The 23525-nt window shown below is 37.5% G+C and overlaps 1 protein-coding gene across 1 annotated transcript in view; it reads left to right on the forward strand.

Annotated features, from left to right (window-relative positions):
• Window positions 1-19013, forward strand: part of PDHX (pyruvate dehydrogenase complex component X) — an 87359-nt gene extending 68346 nt beyond the window's left edge. The window contains exons 9-12 of the mRNA XM_067557548.1: window positions 3041-3099; window positions 6592-6750; window positions 15255-15319; window positions 17593-19013. Of these exons, the coding sequence (XP_067413649.1) occupies window positions 3041-3099; window positions 6592-6750; window positions 15255-15319; window positions 17593-17857 (548 nt within the window). The 3' untranslated portion in view covers window positions 17858-19013. The remainder of the gene's footprint in view (window positions 1-3040; window positions 3100-6591; window positions 6751-15254; window positions 15320-17592) is intronic.
• The last annotated feature ends 4512 nt before the right edge of the window (window positions 19014-23525 follow it).

Here is a 23525-nt window from a genome sequence, read left to right on the forward strand (position 1 = left end):
AATGTAAGCTAAATATTACATTAAATATATCAAACTACAGATTTTTTAATATTTAGTTCATTGTAAGGCATTCTAGCAAAAGAAAATGTCTTCCTATTTCAGTCCTAAAGACTTCCAAACTATTGTAACAAAAATGTTTATTTTTAACATGATCTCCGTAAATTATCTTGACATTTTGACATATCAACATTGCCTAAAGTTTGCAGTTCTAAGTGATTGGCATTCTTTCCCCATTTAAACTTAGCACTGTGTTTCTGTGTATTTATCCTGCATGCAGTGTTATGAAGTAAATCATCATCCCATTATAATGGATCAAGTGAAGATGTAGTCTGCTGTATGATGTCAAAGACAATGACTTAAGTTTTGCTCATGGTGTTAGCTGGAAGGATAGGATTGTATGATAAAGTTCTCTTGATTCAGTGATTTTTTTTTTCTAGTTCCAGTTTCCATCTGAGAGTAGCACATAGTAGTAGCACACCTCCTACATACGGTATGTGTACTTGAGGGAAATAAAAATATTTTCACATTCTGCAGTAATTTCATTTCTTCACAGCCAGGAAACGTCTAAAGAAAGAATGGATAAACAGCACATAGTAATGAGTGTTTTGGAAGGATTTTGTTAACTCATCAAAATCACAATTTCCTTATTATTTGATGTACTTCTTTACTGTAGTTTCCAAGCCCCACATACTGTACCTTGCCATTGTTTCCTTGCTTTAATGTCCAATTGCAATAACTTCTGGACAATCCAGATGGGACAGTCTAGCTTGATAGCAAGTCATTACGATATGTGCTGTGAAGACAGTTCTCAGGGTTGGATTAATTTGTAGTTAAGGTCAAATCAAAGCTAGTGCTTGGGTTTAGAGTCTACAGCTGGGAGTCAAAGGGACCTAAATCCCACTGACTTTCCGAATCCCTTAAATTACTTGGAAAACCCCAGCCAACGGTATCATTTGCTCCCACAAGATTTCTGCCATCTTGGGTCAAAATCTTGCAAGAATGGTTGTTTTCATGATATTTTGGCAGCACACTGACTGGAAACAAAACACTGGCTCCATCCCGTGTTGGAACGGACATGGAATCAAATAGTAGGAGCAGAATTGGATCTGGGTTGTTGAATCAGAAGTCCCTTCAGTGGTGGGCACCAGTTCAAAACTCTTGGGTCAAAACAAGAACCCCTAATTAGATCCTATTTCAAAAGAGAATCCATTTCACAGGATTTTCACAGAATTGCTCACTCAGATGCATGCATAATTCCCAGGATTGTGTAAGGTAAATGGATGTAAATGCCAGCTTGGAACTTTAACGTACACGCCTATCCCTCTGGCCAACTGTGTATTTGTAAAATGCAGGACCTGATTCAGCAAGCGCTAACTCATATGGGTAACTTCAATTGTATGACTAGGCTTGTTTTAAAATCAATGGAACTACTCAAATGAGTAAATTTATGCACATAAATGGTTATGGGATTGGGTCCTGATTGTGTGTGGGGTTTTTTTCAACCACATATGAAATTTTGTCCTTTCCATGAAAGGGTTTTTTAAAAATTAGAAATAGCATGAAAAAATGAAAAAATACAGGCAGTTGCTAAGGTTTGCGTTGAACATCAGTATTTAATGAACTAATTAAAAGATGAGCTCATTTGTTAACTAATAGTGCTTGGGTTCTTAATTAATATATACTTCTTATTCATGTCATACCTAAGCACTTCAAACAAAACAACCTCTACTATGTTCATCTGACACCAAATGATTGCTTATGTGATGATTAATCTTGTCCATGTCAGGACTAAACACAGGTAATTGCTGTGATATGCGTTGGAGGTTTCAGTCTAATTCATAGGGGACTGATGTGCAAAAAGACAAATACAATCACCAGAGTTTATGCTAATCTTGTTGGTAGTCCTAGTCTGGAAGCCAAGGTTTGTGAGGAGATTGAATGAATTCCCTTTTGGCTCTAGCATTTGTTAACACCAGGTTCCCCTTGAGACATACAGGTGAGTGCACTGGGGGGAGGGAGGGTCTCTTGCTTCTCAGGCTGTTCTTGTTATGTGGAGAAGCAGAGGCTTTTGGTTTCTCTACTTCTTAGTCCAGCAGTTTTGCAAAGGCACTAGATCAATCATTAACATGCCAAAAAAAAAAAATGTGTTAGCTAAGCAACCTTCCAGTTGCATCTGTATCCAGATTGCTAATCAGCAAGTTGTTAAAAACAGAACACACTTTTTTCCCTAAAATATTATCCAGGTCATTTTTTTGAAAATAAGGTTTGCCTTTGCTTTTGGAAACAAGATATTTCTGTGGTGTGATATTTTCCCTATCAAGTAAGAGAATTCCAGAGAAGAGTTAAGTAGTTCCAAGAATCATATTTCTTGTTGACTAATACAACTAAAATAATGAAAACTAATTGTTCTAAAGTTCATAAATGGCAGTTCTCCCTATTGCTTGCCTTTCCATCCATGTCTGCTGGTTTATTTTATGCTTTGCGCTTCAAATACTAGTGGAGCATTCAGTCATTAGGTTTTTTGTTTTTGTTTTTGGGGGAGTCGGGGGTGGGGAGTCGGGGGTGGGGTTATCTGTAATTTCTGGACTGCTCTTTCCTTTTTCTTTGCTTATATGAGAATATTCCCAGTGGTGTATTAGGCATTGCTTTGTCCATTCCCTCATTGTCTGACATTTCAGTATAGAAACAAATAAACTGGAGTGTCTTCTAGACAAGGCTACAAGTTTTTCTCCTTTGTCTATTGTGGAACCAATAGCACACTATTACTGAACTGCTCTTTCCTTGTGGTAACAGAAGCCTTATGGTTTGTGTCTAGAGTTTATGCATTGTATATAGAACTTACATACTGTGATTAGGAAAAACTCTTAGTTATTTAATATTTTGTGACAATATGACTTTCTAAGAGTCCTGTTGCTGTTCCGTAAAGACTGATTGACTGAAACAGTAGAACGTTCAGTCATGAAACTGTCTGATTTGTAATTTCTGGAGCTACACTGGTAACCATTACTCATAATATGTGTATTTATTTTTCCTTTTGCAGATGACATTAAAGTGTCCGTAAATGATTTTATTATCAAGGCAACAGCAGTTACCCTCAAAGTAAGTAAATAATTGACCTTCATTAATATAGTTGTAGCATAAACTTTTTTTGAGGGGGACGAGAAGTATTGACAGAGCTTGTATAGTGCTACAATACAGGTATATTTCTCTGCATTACCTCTTTTTAGATTAAAGTATTGTGAGCATATTACTAGTGCTCCATGATTTGCACTGTGTATTGGTTTTTTACATGGAATTTAAGGTGTTGGTATTGGCTTAATAAAGCTCTAAATGGCCTATGATCTACATATCTGAGAGATTACTTCTCTTATGCCATGCCATTCTTTTTGCATACCCCCGAACTGAGGTCATGGTGACACAAAAACCATGTTCATCATCCTAGCACAACAAGATGTGTGCCATTGCCCAATCTCCACAATACCTAATCTAATCACCTTGTTTTATTGCCATTATATTCCTCCCCTGCACTTTGTACATTGTACAGCTTAGACTGTGAAAGCTTTTTGGGGCATGGACCCAATCATCCTTTATTTCTCTGTGAAGGGCTATGGTACTATAGAATGGATTAGGAATGTGCAACTGATGAGAGACCATGATGCCAAAACCTGCACTGACGCGCATCCCATGCAAGTCAGTTGAACTGAGTGCAGTTTTAAGATAGAACAGAACTTGTCTGGTAATTCCCTAAACTCAATTGTATTTCCAAGTGGAACCCTATTATTTATTATACTTACTTACAATTCTTCTTTTATATTCAAATTTAAAAGTAATTTATTTTTGACTTAATATGGAATCCAAGTGAATCCTGTTAATGCTAGTAGTAGATTTTGAATAGAAAAGGGGTTACAATTCATTTAGAATGACCTTTTCAACTTTTTGTTGTTGTTTAGCTCTTATGTCCTAATCATGTTCTTCGATCTGCACTGTTTAGATCCTGATGTCTCTGTAATATTGTAGTCTGGAAATGCACAGGCACAATAATAGAACAGATATCAGGCAGAGATAAGAACCTTTAATCAGTGCTGAAAAGTCAACAGAAATAATGAGATCATATATCAAGGATTATTATTGTTGTATTATATTAAATATTAATACTTGATGACATTGGGTAAATCTAGTCACTGAGAGGAAAGGGGGAGGATCAGGAAAATGGCATTAGGGTATTAGTTTCTAAATTGGTTGCATATAACAAACACTGTAGAGCTGTCATTTTAACTCCTTTGATTTATATTATTTTTGCTATCATAATATTATGGACACTCTGTTGCTTTCTTTTCAGTGGTAAAATTTCAAATAAACATCTTTTCATCATTCATTTTCCTTTTAACCATGCAATTTGTTTTTACAGGCAAACTTTACATGTAAGTGTAGCTCAGACAAATTCAATAATGCAAAATAATTGGGAGTTAGGGCTGAAATTCAGGGTAAAAAAATTTCTGCCTGTATATAAGCAGTACATTCATTACTAAAAATCTACTGCTGGAAAACATCTGCATTACCCAGGCACATGCTAAAGGCAATTTATTTATAAATTTATAGATTTTTTTTTTTAAGGCCAGAAGAGACTATTATGATTATCTTATCTGACCTCCTGCATAATCTGTTTCAATGGTTGACTTACTCTCATTGTTAAAAACTTGCTTATTTCCAGGTTGAACTTCTCTGCCTTCAACTTCAACAACTGAATCTTGTTATATATATCTTTGTCTGCTAGATGAGAACCCTTTAGTATACAATATCTTCGGACAGATATATTCATATACATCCTTAGCTATGGAGGGACAGTTGGTCACTATAACTATTTGACTTTCCTTCATTACTCTTCGTATTTCCTTTTTTCTTTGTATATGGGGTATGAAAACCTTTAACTTTAAATTTCAACAAATCCTGATAACTCGTGGACAAATTTATTTTGCTTTTAAAATGCTTTTGTGGTATGAGTTTTGGAAGAGGCATTTGTAATATTTTATGAGACTTTATTGAATATTTATCAAAAATCACCTTTTATTGAACATCATGTAGTTCAAACAGTTTATTGAACAAAACTTGTATCCCTTGTAATATCGACTACAACAGAAAACAGTGCAACATGAACTGTGCAAAAACTTAAATTAGACCTGAAATACTTCCTTAACCTAGATATCATTCTGACTGAACATATTCAGTCTAACCAGTGAATTTATAGAATGTTTTATCCCTGTAGAGAAAATTGCCTTGCTATTATGAAACAGTTACATTTATTGAAATGTCTGGATATATCAGTCAACTCATTTATCCTTAAAGTACAAGAGTATATATATTAATTGATGATAGAAAGATGATTTTAACATTTGTTTCATTCATTTATCTCTTGGGAAACAAGAGCCGGTTCATGTAATGTCTTGTTGCACATATTAAGAGTGAATCTGTTCCAAAGTATACTGCCTTCCTATTGATAAGAGTATTTCACCTGAGAGGAAATAATGTATTCCTAAACTTATGTTTTAATTTCTATAATATACATTCTAGGGGTTTCCAGTTCACTTAACATTTTGTTCAACTCACTGGCTCCATCTAAATGTTTATGAAAACTGAAGGTTATTGAGCCTCATGTGAAAAGCTGTATAACCAGAGGACCTGTGTCCATATGCCAAGCTCTAATATCGAGAGCAAAACTGGAATCTTTAAAAGCCTAAGCTTGAAGTTCCTACTAAAATATTTCCAGTATTGTTAATTCATTGACTTCCTGTATCTCCTCCTCCTCCTCCTCCCCCCCCGCCCCAATTTAATTTGCTTCTGCAATATTCTTTTGGCGCTCAATTTTAGGGCTGCCATGCAAACTCAAGTGTGAAAACAAATTAATAAAATAGAGCACAAGAAACTTAGGAATCTCTTGGGGTAAATTGCCTTGAGGAAATGGGTAAGAGAAAAGAAAATCAGCTGCTGGATATTATTTTACATTTCTTGAGGCCTTTCATCTTTAAAGATCCCAAAACACTTTCCACGCCATGTGTATGCATACAGTGCCATTGAACTGAAATTGTCCAGGGTGAGTAGGTGATACAGTCTGCTTCACACCAGATCACACTACTTTATGGTCGGCAAAAACCACTCTGCTTTGTACCTCTTGCATCGTAAGCATCCAAACTGTGATACTTGTGAAGACCTAAGGAATTTGGAGGCTGCTGTTAACATATCATTAGTTTCCCAGTGACTCTGCGTGTTCATAAATATTTCTTGTTGCCTCCCTGCTGCACAATTTTCATCTCTGCAGCATACATTCACACTTGCTGACAGTGTAGATTTAAATGGATGCTAGCTAATAAAATAAGTCTATTCTTAGAGCTACATGGCAAGTCTTTTGTTATCCCTGTCTTGCTCGTGGCTGTGCTGATGACGGATGTGACCTGTTCTCTTGCCTTCAGTCTCAAACAGCATTCTGTGCTGCATTAATTACTTTGGTGAAAGCCTGTATGTCACCGTGCATTTTAAAGAGGTTTCTTTTTAATAATTCCTTTAACAGCTGTCTCTCTTTGTGCTTCTCTTTTCTAGCAAATGCCAGATGTGAACGTGACCTGGGATGGAGAGGGCCCCAGGCATCTGCAATCCATTGACATCTCTATTGCTGTGGCAACAGACCGAGGTCTCATTACACCAATCATAAAAGATGCTGCTACCAAGGGAGTACAGGAAATTGCTGCCTCTGCAAAGGTAGGTCTCAGATGTACAGTAGGCTTAGGAATATCATGGCTGTTTAGCTTATTGCAGCCAAGAGTATGGCATGATCCAGACGAACATGAATGATGATTTTAAAAGCAGTTTCAGAATGATCTTAAAGCTGCTTTTGCGGTGTTGGGATTTTAAAATTATTATTGATATAGCAAGTCCCTGCCATTCATTTTATTAGCATACATTTTTAAATGCGAAGATAACTAGCCATCAAATTCTGCAGTGAAATCCCAATCACAGTGATACATTAAAAAACAACAACAAACATTTCAGATTCTTTAGTATTTGCAGTATTTTTCCAGGAGCTAGATGGGGGTTGTTTGTTTTGTTGTAAACATTATATCCCTTTTTTGTGGCTGTGACCATTTGAGCATTCAACACAAGTCACGAATGAAATGTGCCTCAAAGGTGGCTTTGAGTTCGCTTTCTGCTTCCTAGATCCTAGAGCTGCATTTCCTAATCTACAGCTGGCTTAAAGCTATTCTGCTTTCCAGTGACTGATGCCAGGGGGCTGTTGTGGTAGCCAGGAATTGCTTGGGTACAGGGATGCCCCAGTCAATCCCTTTTTGTCTCACTTGCTGCAGAGAAGGGGTGGTACCTTAGTAGCCCTAGACAAGACAAATCTGCCCCGAGCAGGTAAGCGGGTTACGGGTTTGTAAAACTGCCCACATGCAGGAGTGAATCTGTCTTCACATATGTAAAAGTTCATCCTGTTTGAGCTACAAGAACTGCGATAGCTTCATTGTAATTGCATGGAATTTTTTTCTGCATAATGGCACTGGAAAAAGTAAGAACTAGTACTTCATAGTGCATAGTCTTTAAATAGTATCATCTCACAAAATGGACATGCAGTGGACTTCAGAATGTTCATTTTGATAAGTGTTGTCAAGATCCCCTCTAAAAATATAGTAATCGTTAAAATAGAATGTTTTCTTGGGTGTCATATGGAAGTCACATCACATCACCAGCTAATAAAGAAGCAAGGGTAGCAATATAAAGCTTTAAATTCACCCATTCACCTCCACGTCAGTGTTTGAGGGTTTATGTTGTTTTTTAACTGCTCTGTCCAAGAGGTGGCCAATTTTCAGATCTGCCTTCCTGAGGTAACAGTGAATAAAAATGCATTGAACCAGCTTGTGAATTAACAAGGTGAGAACTTGTTTTTGTTGTGGAGGACAACGAAAATGATTAGGGGGCCATATGTTATTAAGGAACATCCTTCTGTTTCTTCTTTTAAGTATCTTCTTATCTTTGCCACGTTTGCAGCATTGTGTGTGACAAAACAGTGCATGTGACAGTTGAATTTTTGTTCACAGTTTATTACAGCTTTCACTGCCACTTCTTTTAAATATTCTATTGTGTGGGCATTTCCCGATATAGCTATTGTTTCTGAAAGATATGCAACCCCATCTTCTGTTGTCACACAGGCACATATTACTGGACCATTGTGTACATTGTTCCACCCATCAAGTCTTAAAGTGGCAAATTTCCCCTCAGTATTTCTTGCACACTGTTCAAGTTCCTTCTCATACGCTGTATCTCGCAACCTTCCACCAATGTCTGCTCTACCAGGTGGAGTGTAGCCTGGTCGTAAGGACTCAACCCTGTCAATGAAGTGTTTATTGTTAACAATGCGAAAAGGATAATTTGTGGCATAAATGAACTGAGCATCTTTTCATCTATGGTGTCTTGTTGGTATTTGCTGGTCTTACTACAAACCCATCCATGGTGGTGGTTTTATTGGATGATTGAAATCTTTTGCTGATACTTTGTTGCCTGAAATACATTTAGTTGCTGCACTGCTACTAAAAGTACAGATGACTCTTAAGTTATTGCAGATAGAGAGTCGCAGTCAAAGTCTGTTATGCTTGAATGGAATACTTAAACAAAATTCAAAAATGATTTTGAATGATTTTCTCAGTTCTTCTCACTCTATTATTCAGTTAATCATTTACATTTTTTTCAGCAAGGATGCGATCCGATTCCAAATTACCAAAAAAGCTAAGACTGACTGCACTTAGAGTGCACTTAATTTTGGAGTAAGCCCCATAGAACTCACTGGCACTTCTGTTTTTTGAGAAAACAGCTATGGGATGGGGTTCCCTTGGGAAATCTGAGTTATGCTGAAGTAAAATAGGGAATAGACTTCTGGCATCACCATTATGGTCTGTGGCCATGATGTTCCAACATAAGGGGCATGTATTATGTAATATAAAATAAGAAAATGACACCCAGTGGCAACTGGCAATTCTAGATTTCTCTTGCTGCAGCTTTCTGTATCGTATACTTGGGTGATAGATTCTAAACCTAGTTAACTAATTAAACAAGCCATAAGGATTAGCTAAGCTAAACTGTTTTTCCTAGCAACATCCAACATAGCAAACAGCTTGGGAATTTACTTGTTAAATCACACGTATACTAAAAGGAATAGAGAGAGTTTTGAAGAATGATGCATTGCAAAGTGAATTATTTAAGTTATTAACCAGTTTATCCACATTGTTCTTCAGACTTATCCACATCTTCATCCACATCATTTTCTCCCAATAAGCAGTTTTCATTATGGTGTTTTATTCTTGAAACTATGCCCTTCATCTCCTTCTTGCATTGCTTACACTTGACACATTTTCCTTTTTTTACCCAGGGAAGGAATTTCTTCAAAATATTCCCAGATAGGGTCTCTCTTATGCCCAGAAGCCATGACAGTTTTTCTGTGGCAAAAATGTGTGTGGGGGGGGAGGAATCTGTGCGTGTACTGGATACTATCTTCCCTTTTTCTTTCCAGTCCACTCCACTGTTCGTTTCTACTCTGCCTCCATCCTTTGTGTCTCTGTTTTTAAGACAGTGTCGTAACTACTGTATTTCCCCATGTATAAGGTGCTCCCATGTATAAGACGCACCTTAATTTTGGGGCCCGAAATTTGAAAAAAAAAATGTATTACGGTAAAAAAATCTAAAACCACTGTATAAGACGCACCCAGTTTTTAGACCCCAAATTTTTTGAAAAAAAGGTGCGTCTTATACATGGGGAAATACGGTAACTCCTCTGCCTTGCTTGGCCCAGCTCCACCATCACATAAGCACAGAACAACAATACTATCCAACCTGTGTCTTTCTTTGCACATGTGACTTTAGTCTGCTGAGAAACTGAAACTGAAAGCCCAGAACTTTCAAGAAGGAAGAGCTGGTAGTTAGGTTGGACAGACTAGAACCATTAATTCATTTTTATGAGACTGTAAGTGTAGGTTTAGCATGTTTGTGATGAGATTTAATTGTAACTATTATTTTTCAAACGAGAGAGAAATTTAGTGTTGATGATTTAAAAAGGAAATCTGATTTAAATAAAAAAAATCTGGTTTTTTAAATTTTTTTTTAAATCATCATCATTTACCCTACTTATAGTGTGCTGTCATCTTTTTGTAATGCCTTAGGTACACTTAAATCATTGTTTTTGAGAAAGTTACAAGGATAGTGCAAACAAACTTGGGCATTCTGTACACAAGCAAGGAGAATTGACTTGTTTCTACTTTGATATATTGCTATTCTGTTTAAATAATCTGTTTGTTTTTTTGTTTTGTTTTGTTTGTTTTGAGTCAGAACCCATTAAACTTCCTGATTGCTAGTCCTTAGGTATACTCATTAGATGGCACTTGACAAGGTACCAGGACCAGCGGTATCAGAGATGGGGTATTATTTCTCTTCATTCCACCCCTCCTCCAACTCCTGTCTATATCCCAGTTAGCTTAACTCATAAATTGTATCATTAAAAAATCCCCTAACTTTTATTTTTAGTGGAAAAACCCGTTCGAAAAATTAATAAAACTATTTGTTCCATTTGATAGTAACACATTAGGTCAACTTCTATATGAAAGAACCATGCTGAAATGAGTGTCTGCCTGTATTTGTCATTGTTCTCTTGTGGATGAAGGTACAGTTGTTCCAAGATCAACTTTCATCTTAAATCATGAAAATGAGATGCTTTATAGCTAGAGAGGCAAGATGGCTGAGGTAATATCTTTTATTGGATCAACCTCTCTTGGTAAAAGTGACAAGCCTTCGAGCTTACATAGAACTCTACTTTAGGCCTGAGAAAAATACTCTTGTCACAGCTAAATACAAGGTGGAACAGATAAGGAGCTATCACCTTTCTCAGACCTGAAGAAGAGCTCTGTGTGGCTTAAAAGCATCTCTCTTTCACCAGTAGAAGATGGTCCAATAAAAGATATTACGTCACCCATCTTGTCTCTCAAATATCCAGGGACTAAAACAGCTACAACAACACTGCAGACATGCCTTATAGTTGAGACAGGATTTAAATTAACTTGTCACAAGTTGTAATTATGACTTTATCATAAATTACCTTGGGCAGGTGCCATTATTATCAATGGAAGTAGGGCCTTCTATCACAGGTTAGCGTCAGATTCAGTGGCACTTGTGATCATAAAAATACTTTATGCTTATATAGTGTTTTACAGTTTCAGAGCATTGTACAAACATTAATCTGTAGAGTGATAAAACCAGCTATATCACAAGGGAGTTATGAGGATAAGTTCATCAATGTTTATGAAGTGCACCCGCTAAAAGATATTGTAGAAGTAAAAAGTATTAAGCAAGTAGCAGAACAAATATTATCCACATTGTAATATGGAGAAGTTAAAGCAGAAACGTAAGTGACTTCCCCAACTTAGATATGTGCTGGGAGTAGAACCTAAGGTAGTTGGCCTGCTCATGGAGTCCCTCTCTCTGAGCTTGTGGGCCAGGCTCTGGCTACCTTGACTATCCTTCAGGAGAAGACTGACAGCAGAAGCAACATCAAGGCAGACAAAAGCAGATAAGAAAGTAGGAAGCATGTTTGCGAATTTTTGATCTCTGTAGTACAAAAGCAGATTATCTGATGTTTTGCACTGCGTGCAAAGTTCCAATTCATGAAGGAAGAAACATCTAGAAGCATCACCACGTATGGAGAAGGATGAAGAGAGCTTGATGCGACTGCAGATTTTCTGAAGACAAACGGCTGACTGTGAAGGAGGAGCTTGACAGGAAAACAATGCTACATAAGAAGTAGTCCTCTGTAATTTAATGGAATCATTTATGCCTGCTAATTATCTTTGCTCTGGATGATCCAACGCTCCATTTCTACCTGGAAGCAAACCTAAAATCTACCTTCCTACAGTAGAAGTACCAGAACCTTTAAATTGATTTTACTGAAATTTGTTTAGTTTCTGAACAAATTACACAGAAGTTTTCCTTTTCATCCCTTGAAGTTTTTCAAAGCAACCCCCCAAAAAACTAAATGAGTGGAAATTCTTTGGGAGATATTCTGATATGCTGACACTGAGTTGTACCTCACTGCTTGAGCAGTCCCTTCAATGTCAGTAAGAATATTAGAGTCTGGTTCTTTGATCTCTTTCTCCAAATATGAAACATTTCTAGCCTATTGTAAGACATTGTTCAGTTCATGCTGGCCATTATAATATGAGTTTTTGAAATTTAATGTTGCCCTCTGTAATTTGCCCTTTTTCATAATCAAATATAGCATTTTCTCCATGGGAAAAAATAAGAGGCTGAAATATGAAAGGAAAATGGATTTATAACAAAGATTCTTTATTCAAATGTGTTTAATGGTGCATTTTGAACTGTGTCTACCTGGTGGCCAAGCTTACAATGTCTATGCTCCAGTCTTCAATTGTTAGTCGCTGTTTGGATTTTCACTTTTTGTAATACTAGTGTATTAGTCATTACTAGTACTCTGCTAAGCCAAAATTTTTCAGATTTAGTCAGCTTCTAATTAACATGCGTTAGGTTTTAAATTATATGTTTAGTTTGTAACACACTTTTATTTGATGAGAAATAATTAACTCTGCAGTTAAGTTCTGACCAAAACATGTGGATATAGGAGCATTCCCAGAGCATATGGGTTAAGTTAGCACCTGCTGAACCAGAGAGCCAATGTTTTTCTGATTTTGTGGCACTTGTTTTGAACAGTCAGAGCGGGGTCCAGTGCATCCTCCATATGATTTTCTGCTGGGTTAATTTTAAACAGAGGTCCCAGGAGCAATTCTGAGTACTGGCTAAAACTTGTTTCCATTAGTTAGCAAAGAATAATTTGCCTAGTTCCTCCTCCCACTTCTTTTTAGAGAATCTGTGTTGAGTTTAAATTTGCTTTCCAAGTGTGCATGTAGCATTGCCAGAGGTCTTGGCAATCTGGGTAATATTTGGAGAATTGAAAGCAGATCAGATGAGTGAGGGATATCACCCACAGGCACGGTGGCCAAACAGATGAGAGATGATGTGTTTAAGTTGGATATGTTAGCACTCATTTTTAGTCTCTGGATTGAACCTTTCTTTAAATATTGTAAGAGGGAGGAAAGTATCATTTTCAATACATTGGCTGATGGTCAAAATCCCTTTCCTAATCCAATCTGGCCAAATGTTGGGGCTTCGTCTATATAGAGTTTCAAGAGTAACTGCATTTTTATAGAGTAGACATTACTCACAAAACTACATTAAAAGAATATGATCAGGATTTCAAAGTCAAGCACTAAAAAAATAGGAAATGCAAAATTAAGGTTGCTTGCGTAATCTTAATTCAGCCCCCTTGTGACTAGGCGTTATGATAGTCTTTAATTACATGAACACATACTTTTTTCCCCCCAGAGGCCCTGACTCATTCAGTGCACAGGCTGGACCTGCTCTGAGGATGAATCAGGGTTCTGTAATAAAGGGAGTTGTTGTCTGTAGGCTTTATTTTTGCAGAAGATAGCAGGTGCGCAGTGAATTAAACAAGGAATTGCAGGAAAGGATGGTGTCATGATAAATGTAGCTGAATGCTGCCCTGAAGAACTGTATTGTGTCCCTGCCTCTACCACAAAGTTCCTGTGTGATGCTGGGCAAGTCACTTAAACCAAATTTTTCATTGGTGGTCACTAATTATGTTCCTCATTTCCAGGTGCCTGACTTGAAATCCTGGGGTCTGATTTGCAGAAGTGCTGAGCACTCACAGCTGCAACTGGAAGTCAATAAGAGATTTGTTTGAATATAAAATTCTGTATAATGCTAAAGACCCTGAAAAATCAGGTCCCAGTCATCTCAAATGGGACATCCAAAATTAGTGGATACCTTTGTCCTTAATCCCTCTGTGCCCCAGCTTCCCATCTGGAAAAAGGAGGGGAATATCTCCCTCCTTATCTCCCAGGGGTGTTGTAAAGATGGATTAATGTTTGTGAAGCTTTCAGATACTATTGTGATGAGTGTCATAGAAAAGCCCATTTGAAAATTAATAATTCTGCCTTCAGAGCAGGGTATGGATAGTGTGCAGCAAATAAGGCCTCGAGCAACACAGTGAATAATGAGGAGAAAACAAAATATTGAATTGCTTCTCATTAAGTGAGAACTTTCCATCCAGTGTACTGAATAAAATAAGGGGTCCTGTGGGGAGAAAATAGTATGCAATCATGTAATTAAAAAGTGTAAATAATGTGTATGCAGAAGGGGGCTAAATTAAGATTTCACAGGCATCTTCAATTCTGGCATTTCCTAATTTTTGAGTGCTTGACTTTGCAATGATAATAATCTTTTAGTGTTTTTGGTGTGTACTTTCCTAGGTTTTTAAGAAAGCAAACTGAACAAAAATCAACACATTTAATTATGTGGCATCATATTGACACATACATGGTTCATCAGCAGGTTTAGATCTCTCACACAGACCTCTGCCACTGAACTAACAGAGTAACTGATGGAAGTAGTAGGTTATCATCCTCCTTGTGGACCAGCCCTGCAGAAGAATGGATGGGACATTTTGCCAATGGGTTTCCCAGGTATTTGCTTATAGCAGAAGAATGGTGAGACTCAGGAATCATTCCTGGATTCCATTCCAAGCTCTGGATGTACTCTTCTGCCTGTTTTGCCTATGCTTGATTCCTTCTGCCCCATCCTTTCCAGCTTGTCCCTGTCCCAGTCCTGTCTCGTCCACACTCCTGGGTCCTCATCCCAGGTCTATTCTCCTTGCCGATCCAGCCCCAATCTCTCCTCAGGATTCTCATCCCAGTCTCAATCTCTTTGTCTGTCTGTCCAGTCCTAGTTTCCCCATCCAGACTCTCTGTCAGAGTCTCAGTCTTTCTTTCAAATCCCAGTCTAACCCCCTCTCTGTACAGAGTCCCAGTTGTCTTGCCCCGCCAGTGCCAATTACCCCCTCCCAGCTCTTCATCCGATCTCTCTCTCCCTTCTCCGTCTCACTGGTTACCAGTCCTAATCTCCTTCCCCTGGGTCGTCATCCAAAATGTCTCACCCCTGACATCTTACACAAGTGGAGCAACTAATCATTTTAATGTTATATTTAAATGGCAAAACTATCTGCCTGAAATATTTGTGTAGATCAAACAACATAGAGGGACTTTTACTAACGCTGTGTCATACTCAATGTACTGTCTTACTCAGGTACAAGGTGATGAAATAACTTTGGATGTTATGTTCTGTCTTCACTTTCTTAGGCTCTCGCAAAGAAAGCAAGAGATGGAAAACTGTTACCTGAAGAATACCAAGGAGGATCTTTTAGGTAAATATCTTTACCAATCTTTAATAGGTACAGTATGGGCTTAGAGCTATGACTGACTCTCATATATCCAGATGGGCATTAACACATCATATAAAATAAGCCAATATACCTGTGAAAGCACATTCGGTGATTTGAAAAGAAATGCAGCAATTTGCATTGGCAAATAGGAGAGGATGATCTAGGCATGAGAGTTCTATATCAAGAGAAGGACTTTCACTTTTTTGGTACAATTTTTGGACAGGTTCACCTTGATAGAGCCATATCTGCTCTGAGTCAAAAATACATAATAGGGAAGGGGAAAAAAGGTTTTATCTTTTATTTTGCAGGTATGTCCATCTGCAGGAGAGGTTTTCTTTATTACATTTAGTAGCTAGGAAAACACATAGTCAAATATTTACTTTTATCTTTTATAATGTACATTTTAAGCTTAAAAAAATTAATTTCTACCTCTTCCATACCTCTTGCAAAGACACAACCATTGCAGTGTAAACTGATGTGCTGGCGCCTCATTTAACCCAGCCTTGACGAAAAATGTCTCCAGCCAAACAAAAGCTGCTCCAAAGCTGGGAAGCTACCCTCCTTAGTCCACTCTGATCATTGAGATGTAAACTTCAAAACTTCAATGGGACAATTTAAATGCTAACATATATTTAGCGGAGATTTTTTTTCCTTTAAAAAAAAAAAAAAAAAGGGTACAACAAGAAGAAATGAAATAGTCTGTGCTAAATAAAATGTTAACATTTAAGTATCATTTTACATTTGCCCAAAAAGTCAGGCAATGCAGAAGTTAAGTTTCTAACAGAAATTGTATCTTGGCTTCTTTGAACATACTGATTCCATTTTTTTGTGGTTTAATGTGTATTTTAATATATTACATTTCTGAGAAACAGAACCCCATTAAACAGAAAGTGGTTAACGTTGCTGTGGAAACCTGTACTTCATGACTTTTTAAAGTGATTAAATGGGATTTTGTGTGTATGTGTAGCGTTATGGCATTAACACAAATCTTTAAATTTATAATGGATAATTGGTGACTATAAAACTGTTCTGGGACACACTAGTAATAAAGACCCTTTACATAAAAATATCTGTTAATATGGGTAGTGAAATTGGACTACATCCTAGAGCACAGAACTATTTATTTTTCATGGTGTTTTCAGGCTGAAGCACAGTTGTCGAAAGAAAATATCTCCTAGATGATCATAAGCATCTCAACAGAAAAAGCTAATGGGAATCCAGCAGTGCAGGGATTGATGTCCTCATTAACAGAAATGGCTTTAGTGGAGGGAGAAATAAAAACACCACCACATAGGTTTCAAAAGAAGGATGATAAATCTAAAAATAAATGGAGGCATTGGACTATTACTATTACATTGGGGTTATCAGCAGCCTTTGTAAATTTGAAGCAGCCTTCAGTTACATCACCTGACACACAGCTGGCCCAGGATCAGGAGGTGCAAAGGTGGCTTAAAGCTTATACACTCCTCAGCTATTCTGTGCTCTTATCAGCTGAAGACAAGGATTAGGTCCTATAGATCTCTTGTAGATGGGCATTGAGGAACAATAACTAGTCCCCTTCCTCCCTGTGCTCTGCCTCTTTCATCTTTGCTCTCTTTATCATACTTTTGAGAAATGTTAGACTGTAGGTATCTTATGAATCATTAGAACTTAGCTACAGTACAGAAGCTGGATTCAAAGGGTAGATATGGTTTTGCATCATATCTTTTACATACTTCCCTGCACCAGGCATCCCCTTACCCAGCAGATAGGATTTATTCATAGGAGACAGCAGACAGAGATTTGACTGCTGTCATCCCATTGGGTTTATCCCAGGGTGAGGATCACTTTAAATTGAACACAGAGTTCCATTGTTAAGGGCGACAGTTGTGATGTGCTGAATGGGCCTTTTCACAGATGCCTTGAACTACGCCCCCGTTCAGCCCATACCTCCTACATTTTGGGCAGCACTAATCTGCCTTGAGGAAGACGAGGCTGCTCTGCAAATTCCCTGGTAGTGGATTTTGTGATGGTTGTGTGACAATGCAGTGATCTCTTCATGTAACAAATAAAATATATATTTACTTAAACTTTTAAAAAAAGTCTATAAATCATATGACGGGTCAAATTCTTCCCCCATTTAAACCCCATGCAGCCCCACTGAAGCTGATGGGGTTCTGTTGGGGTCAAGATCAGGTGAGAATCTGACCCAAAGCACTGGCTCTGTGGATTACCTTCGCTTTTAGATTTGCCTCTTCTTTTTCCTCTTCCTTTAGCATTTCCAATCTGGGCATGTTTGGCGTCAGTGGCTTCATTGCCATCATAAACCCTCCCCAGGCCTGCATCCTGGCTGTGGGACGAGCTCGACCTGAACTCAAGGTTGTGGAGGATGAAGAAGGGAATGAGAAACTTCAGCAGCGTCAGCTTATGACGGTGACACTGTCAAGCGATAGTCGGATGGTAGATGACAAACTGGCTTCCATGTTTCTGAGGACCTTGAAAGCAAACTTAGAGAATCCGACACGACTTGCCTTATGTTAAACTGAGCAGGGATTGGCTCCTGCTTTGGCAAAATATGGAACAAGGTTACAGACTGTACCCCTCTCCTCTCCTGTGCCCCAGAGAAATAACGAATACTAAGCATAAGGGGGACAATTAAAATATTTAATTTATTTGAATTAACTTGAAAGACTCTTCAGATCCATCTTTGTGGCCATTTCCAGCTCTCATGTTTTACACTATAAAACTGAAATACATTATAAAAATATTAAAATAGAGTTAATGCATTGAAGATCTTTCACTGCTTAATAGCAAGTGCACCAAACTTAAATGTACAAGTTACTATTTAGTTATAGAGAAAAGTTTAGGAAACTTTAGGAAATTTGAGCAAGAAATGTGTGAAATGAAAAAAGGGAACGAGACAATGCTTTATTTAAGGACTAAACAACTCGCTTTCATAGTGAGGAGGGCAAAAGGCCTGATGGAGTAAGATGGCCTTATAAATCCCAATCAGCATTAAGATAATTGAACCAGCTCTCTGTTCCAGTAATATGTTTTAGCTATTTAATTTGTGAAAAGGGTTCCAGCTAAAAACTGCTGCAAGAGTTGGTTGATATAAACTGAGAGAGCTCTGAGATTTTGACAAAGATTTTGCTAGGGGTTCTATTTGGCATTAGATAAGTTACTCTGATTTGGTGACCTATGCCCCTATGTAAGTTACTTTGGTTTGGTTCATGTCACAAACTCAACTGTTCTTGACCTTCTACTTTAATATGAGCTTTTCCAGATGCAAATAACAGAGGGGGAAAAAATCTTGTGCAAAAAAAACAAATTACATGATGGATATAAATGGAAAAACTCAAAATAAAATATTAAATAGCCTACTAGCATCCACAGCTGTATTTGAAAATGCACTTAGCATTAGATTAATTAAAAACATATTTAAAGTGTGTGGGGGGTGTGTGCCTCAGCATTTTAAAATCTCTGCTTAATGTAATGTCCCACAGAGGAGGCAAATAAACTTAATAAATGTGTCAGTAAGATTTTTGTCATATACTTCAATGGAGCCAAGATTTCACCCCAGACATTTTTATCATTGCAATCTTTCGATCTGCAATAAATTGTGAAAGTTATACTTTATAGTAATGATTTATTGGTTTAAAAAGAGTCATGAATTGCATTAAATAATTTAAACATTGCCCTGTGTCACAGTCAAATTGATTGTCCTTGTTTGTCGCAAATTGTAACAGTGCTTTTGCATTATTATTATTATTATGGTATGTTATCTGATGGGTATCTGAAAATTGAACTATGTTTTGCAGACTGAATATCTTGATGAGAAATGAGCGTTGATCTTTCTAAGTAGTACCAACCTCTTCATAATACCTCAGTGGTAAAGGTCAGATTTTGCATATTGAACATTTGCTTAATAAATCCTTTCTTTAATGGAAGGAATGAATGTGCAATTACAAAGTGCATATCATAATTGGATGGATACTTAATTTCAATTCAGTTTGAGGCTGAAGTACAGTAGCCTTATATTTGGATTAGCACAATGAAATCCCTATCATGATAGTTCACTGTATATATTTATATGAAAACAATGGGTTGCAGGGATTGCCAGTGAAATAATTCCAATGAATGGGTCTGGTTACAACATAAGCAACTGGTGCATCATTCAAGTCCTGGAGTTCATGTCGCCATTAAAGCCACAATATTTTGTTTTAGTAATTTACTGCACCAGTTTGTTCTTTTAAGATCCAAACTACTTTCAGTATTTATTTATTCACAAAGTTGTTGCGATCCTTAAAATACTAAGTGTATGTCTAAAACTTAAGGCAGTGTTAAGACTGGAGTTTTCACGAAATTTGTTTGCTTCTTTAACCAATATGTGTGAATGATGCAACGTGAGAAATTCATAAATTATCAATCTGAAGCTGATTTCTGATTACTTACATATGGTTTACCATGCTTTTATTCATATACCCTTTTTATTGACCGGATTTTCTTATTGATAACTTCAATTTTCAAACTTGGATGCTTGTTAAGGTTCATAATTTTGAGACACCTGGACATAACATTGTCTGATTCTTTTCAGAGGTGTTGAGCAGTCTCAGCTCCTGCTGAAGTCAAAACATCTACATGTATAGTGCCCCTGGTGGTAATGAAGTTGAATAGGTTCTAATTTGTTTGGATAGCTAAATCTAGTCTGCCCAGCAAAATTTCCCTGGTAATTTAAAATCTGATATCTGTTCTTCGTTTCCTGCCCTAAGAGTATTTTGTGGAGTTGATGTGCATTGGTCAAAAGTTGTATGTTCCACCCCACAGGAGGCTACAGTTCAATGGTGGGCAAAGTGATTCCTACTTATAATGTATACAGTCAGCATAGTTTGCAAATTGCTTTGGGAGCCACTGGAAGGTGCTGTTGTATGTAAACATATAATCATCATCATATTGAATGCACATGGGCACATTATTTAACAAATTCCTCTATGCTGCTTCTACAGACAGATGCAGTGCAATATTTTTAATGCTATCATGAGATTTTTAAATTATGCTTCTATCATAGCCATGCACATTAATTTCAGTGAGAGACGTAGCTAACTCCTTCACAGCATGCAGAATGGTTACTTGTAAGCATCACAACATTGTCATTGGATTGAAACAACTGATGACGTATGATGTGTGCTGGCTATCTGACTGAAGAAAGTCTGAAAAAGTGAAAATGTCTTGTGGCTCAACCTTGTCCCAATGAGATGCTTGTTCATATTACAGAGTAATCTTGCTATTTGACACAGCAAATGGCTGCTGCAAGAGAAATGAAATAGCAAAAGTGGTGCTATTTAGGATTAAAATAAACAGCCAATATTTCATGCTGGAAAATTTAGATTTAAAAACATTGTGGATAAGATGTTTCAGAAGTGTCTTAATGGTTAAATATGAAATAGGTTTACTTTAAATAAAAAGCTTTGAAAATATCAAATACCTCATACATAGTTCTTTGTGAATTTACCATTGTCAGTATCTTTGGCATATTTAAGCAAGAGACTCATGAAGAGGTCATCCAATTTCCCAGAAAGGAGTCAGAAAATTGAAAATAACAATTAATGAACAGTGTACTAACATTTTCTGCCGGGAACATGCTTCCTTGGAACGGATATGCTTGAATGTGGGGGTGGGGGGGGGAGTCAGATAGCTTTCCTTCGAAAAAAGAATTAGAGAAAACATACTTTGTTTGAAATGTATTCTTGACAGCATGTAAGAAATAATATGTACCTTCCCTTTACTAATTAATCACTAACTATGTTATCAGTGTAGATGCCTTTCTTTCTGAGTCTTTTTTTTAATCTGTTCTCTCTGGAATCATCCCAGGTGTGAATTTTTGCAATAACCTAACTACTGCAAAATGATTAGATAACATTATTTATTTCCCCTGAATCTCTTGTCTAGTGTTGATTTATTCCTCTATATACTACAGTAGAACCTCCTTTAGTTCCCACTAATGATGAATCCTATTGAACATTACAACATTTTGCAATGTAGTGGGCAAGCCAAAAAGGTGATAACAAGGATACTATATCAACTCTGGCTTTGTGGATGTAGACCTGAGTATTTTGTGTGCATTGTTGTAGTGGGTAAAAATTACAGCGTACGGGGTGGAGACAGGAATATATGTGATATATTAATGATTTAGGAATAGTTGTATAATTCTGACCCATTGAAGCAAAGTGTCCTACAGACCTTTGTCTAAATGTGTAATATTCAGTGCAATAGATGAGGGGAAGTATGGAAATCGGTGGCTTAAGGGATTGATAATCTGATACAAAGCCTTAATTTGCTAAATTGTTTGTTGGTTTGAAACTGACTCATGTTGGTATTGAGATAAAATTACTATCTGGTGGCTGCATGGTGACCTGTCAGATGGCTTCATAATGCAAAACAGACCAGTACAACTAAGCCTGTATGGGCAGTCTCAGTGAAGCAATAAAGGATTAAGTCGGGAAGGAAAATAATTTACCTCCTCACCCCCACATGTTATCCAGAATTGGACCAGGATGGGTAGCCACGTGTGGGAAGCTTGCACAACTGCCACCTGTGCTGTACCTATTCTGTGAATGAGGACTTCGCTCTCTGACAATCCAGCATCTTTCACTAATCCAATATTCACTAACCTTCAAAGAAAGTGAAGAGTTCCACTGGAGTAATGATAGATGGAGACTAGACATGATTCAGAATTACACTGTGGAAAACATGGCAGCAAAGACACTAGAAAGCTGCAGTAACCGAAAGAGGGAAAAGTCTTCAACCACTTGTCTCATATTAGGAAAACAATTTATCCAACACCCTGAGATGTCTGGGCTAGTGAAATGACATCTCACACTTCCTGTACTCACTTAGCTTCTCTCTCAAGAGTTCTCTTCATTTTTCCACTAGACCATTTTGTCCTGGATCATTATAGGCTGCTATAGGCTTAGTTTTTCCTCCTCTAAATTCCTTGGAAAGCACTGTACATTGTGATTTTCATGGAAAGTACCTCATGGACATGCACATCAAGGGAGTGTTCTGTATATGTGCTCAGAAACTCTCATTGGTTTATTCCTGGACCTTTTACAGCTGTGTAAGCTGGAAAATTATGCTGGAGATTGATATGCAAATGCAGAAGAGAACCACTTTGTTTTTGGTATTCAACCAGGCTAATCCCCTCCTACAACTGTTTGTCAATGTTGGTGTGGTCATTTGCATACCAATAGCCACAGTGTTTTCTTATCCCACACAGCTGCATGATGGCTGTATAGATTTGATTGTGTGGCATTCAAAGTTACTGCAAATTAGATACTGTATTTTTTCCCTCTTATTAGAACACAAATTGCATAGAGAAACTGAAATGAACTTTTCTGATGTTGCAAACAAAAGCAAGGGTTAGTAGGAGAATGCCTCCGGAGATCAGGCTACCTAAAGTGTATTCATCTATCTAGCAATTCATAAATGAGCATCAACAGGAGTTCATATACCAAGTGATGAGCATTGTAAAGTTTAGAAACTCACACCACACTATTAATAAACAATTTTATTACAGAATCTGGTTTTGCAATGACTTTGTAGACTTCTGAAGCACGTCTGTTCTTTATTGCATTGGCCTCTCCAACGGCAAATATTCAAACTCACACGGGCCATTTCCATGCCATCAGAAAGCTATTTCTCCTAACTTCTATGCATAAATAATTTGCTTTGTGTGCTCTAATTTACACTTTGTGCAGGCCTAGAGAGAGAGGTGTTTCAAAACTATTTCTAAACTGTAAAATTCGCATTCACTTCTCAGTTTGAAGACATTGCAAGAGATTAAAAATTGTAACTAGCCATTCTGTATGTTTATATCATAGTCCTAATCCACAGCTCAGGGCAATGCTTACCTGGTATGGATACATATGTGGCTGGCAGAATGAATAAACAAATAACTCTGTTGAACTTCAGCCTCTCAGAAGGTGTTACAGATATACAATCAAACAGTCACGTATGCTCAGAATCTTAGGGCTGGTTCACACTGACCGCGCGATTCGGCAGCAGTCGACGGGAGTTACGCAAACTATGCAGAATAGTTTGCCTAACTGACGTCGACTGCTCAGCTTCTCTTCTGCGCGCTGTTCACACTGCACTGAGCCGACGGGAACAGTGTTCCTGTCAACTCAGCGCTATGCTACTTGAGGGGGTG

This window comes from Emydura macquarii, unplaced genomic scaffold (assembly GCF_026122565.2).
Source record: "Emydura macquarii macquarii isolate MOO-44397 ecotype Brisbane River unplaced genomic scaffold, CSIRO-AGI_Emac_v2 contig_1876, whole genome shotgun sequence".
Taxonomy (NCBI): Eukaryota; Metazoa; Chordata; order Testudines; family Chelidae; genus Emydura; species Emydura macquarii.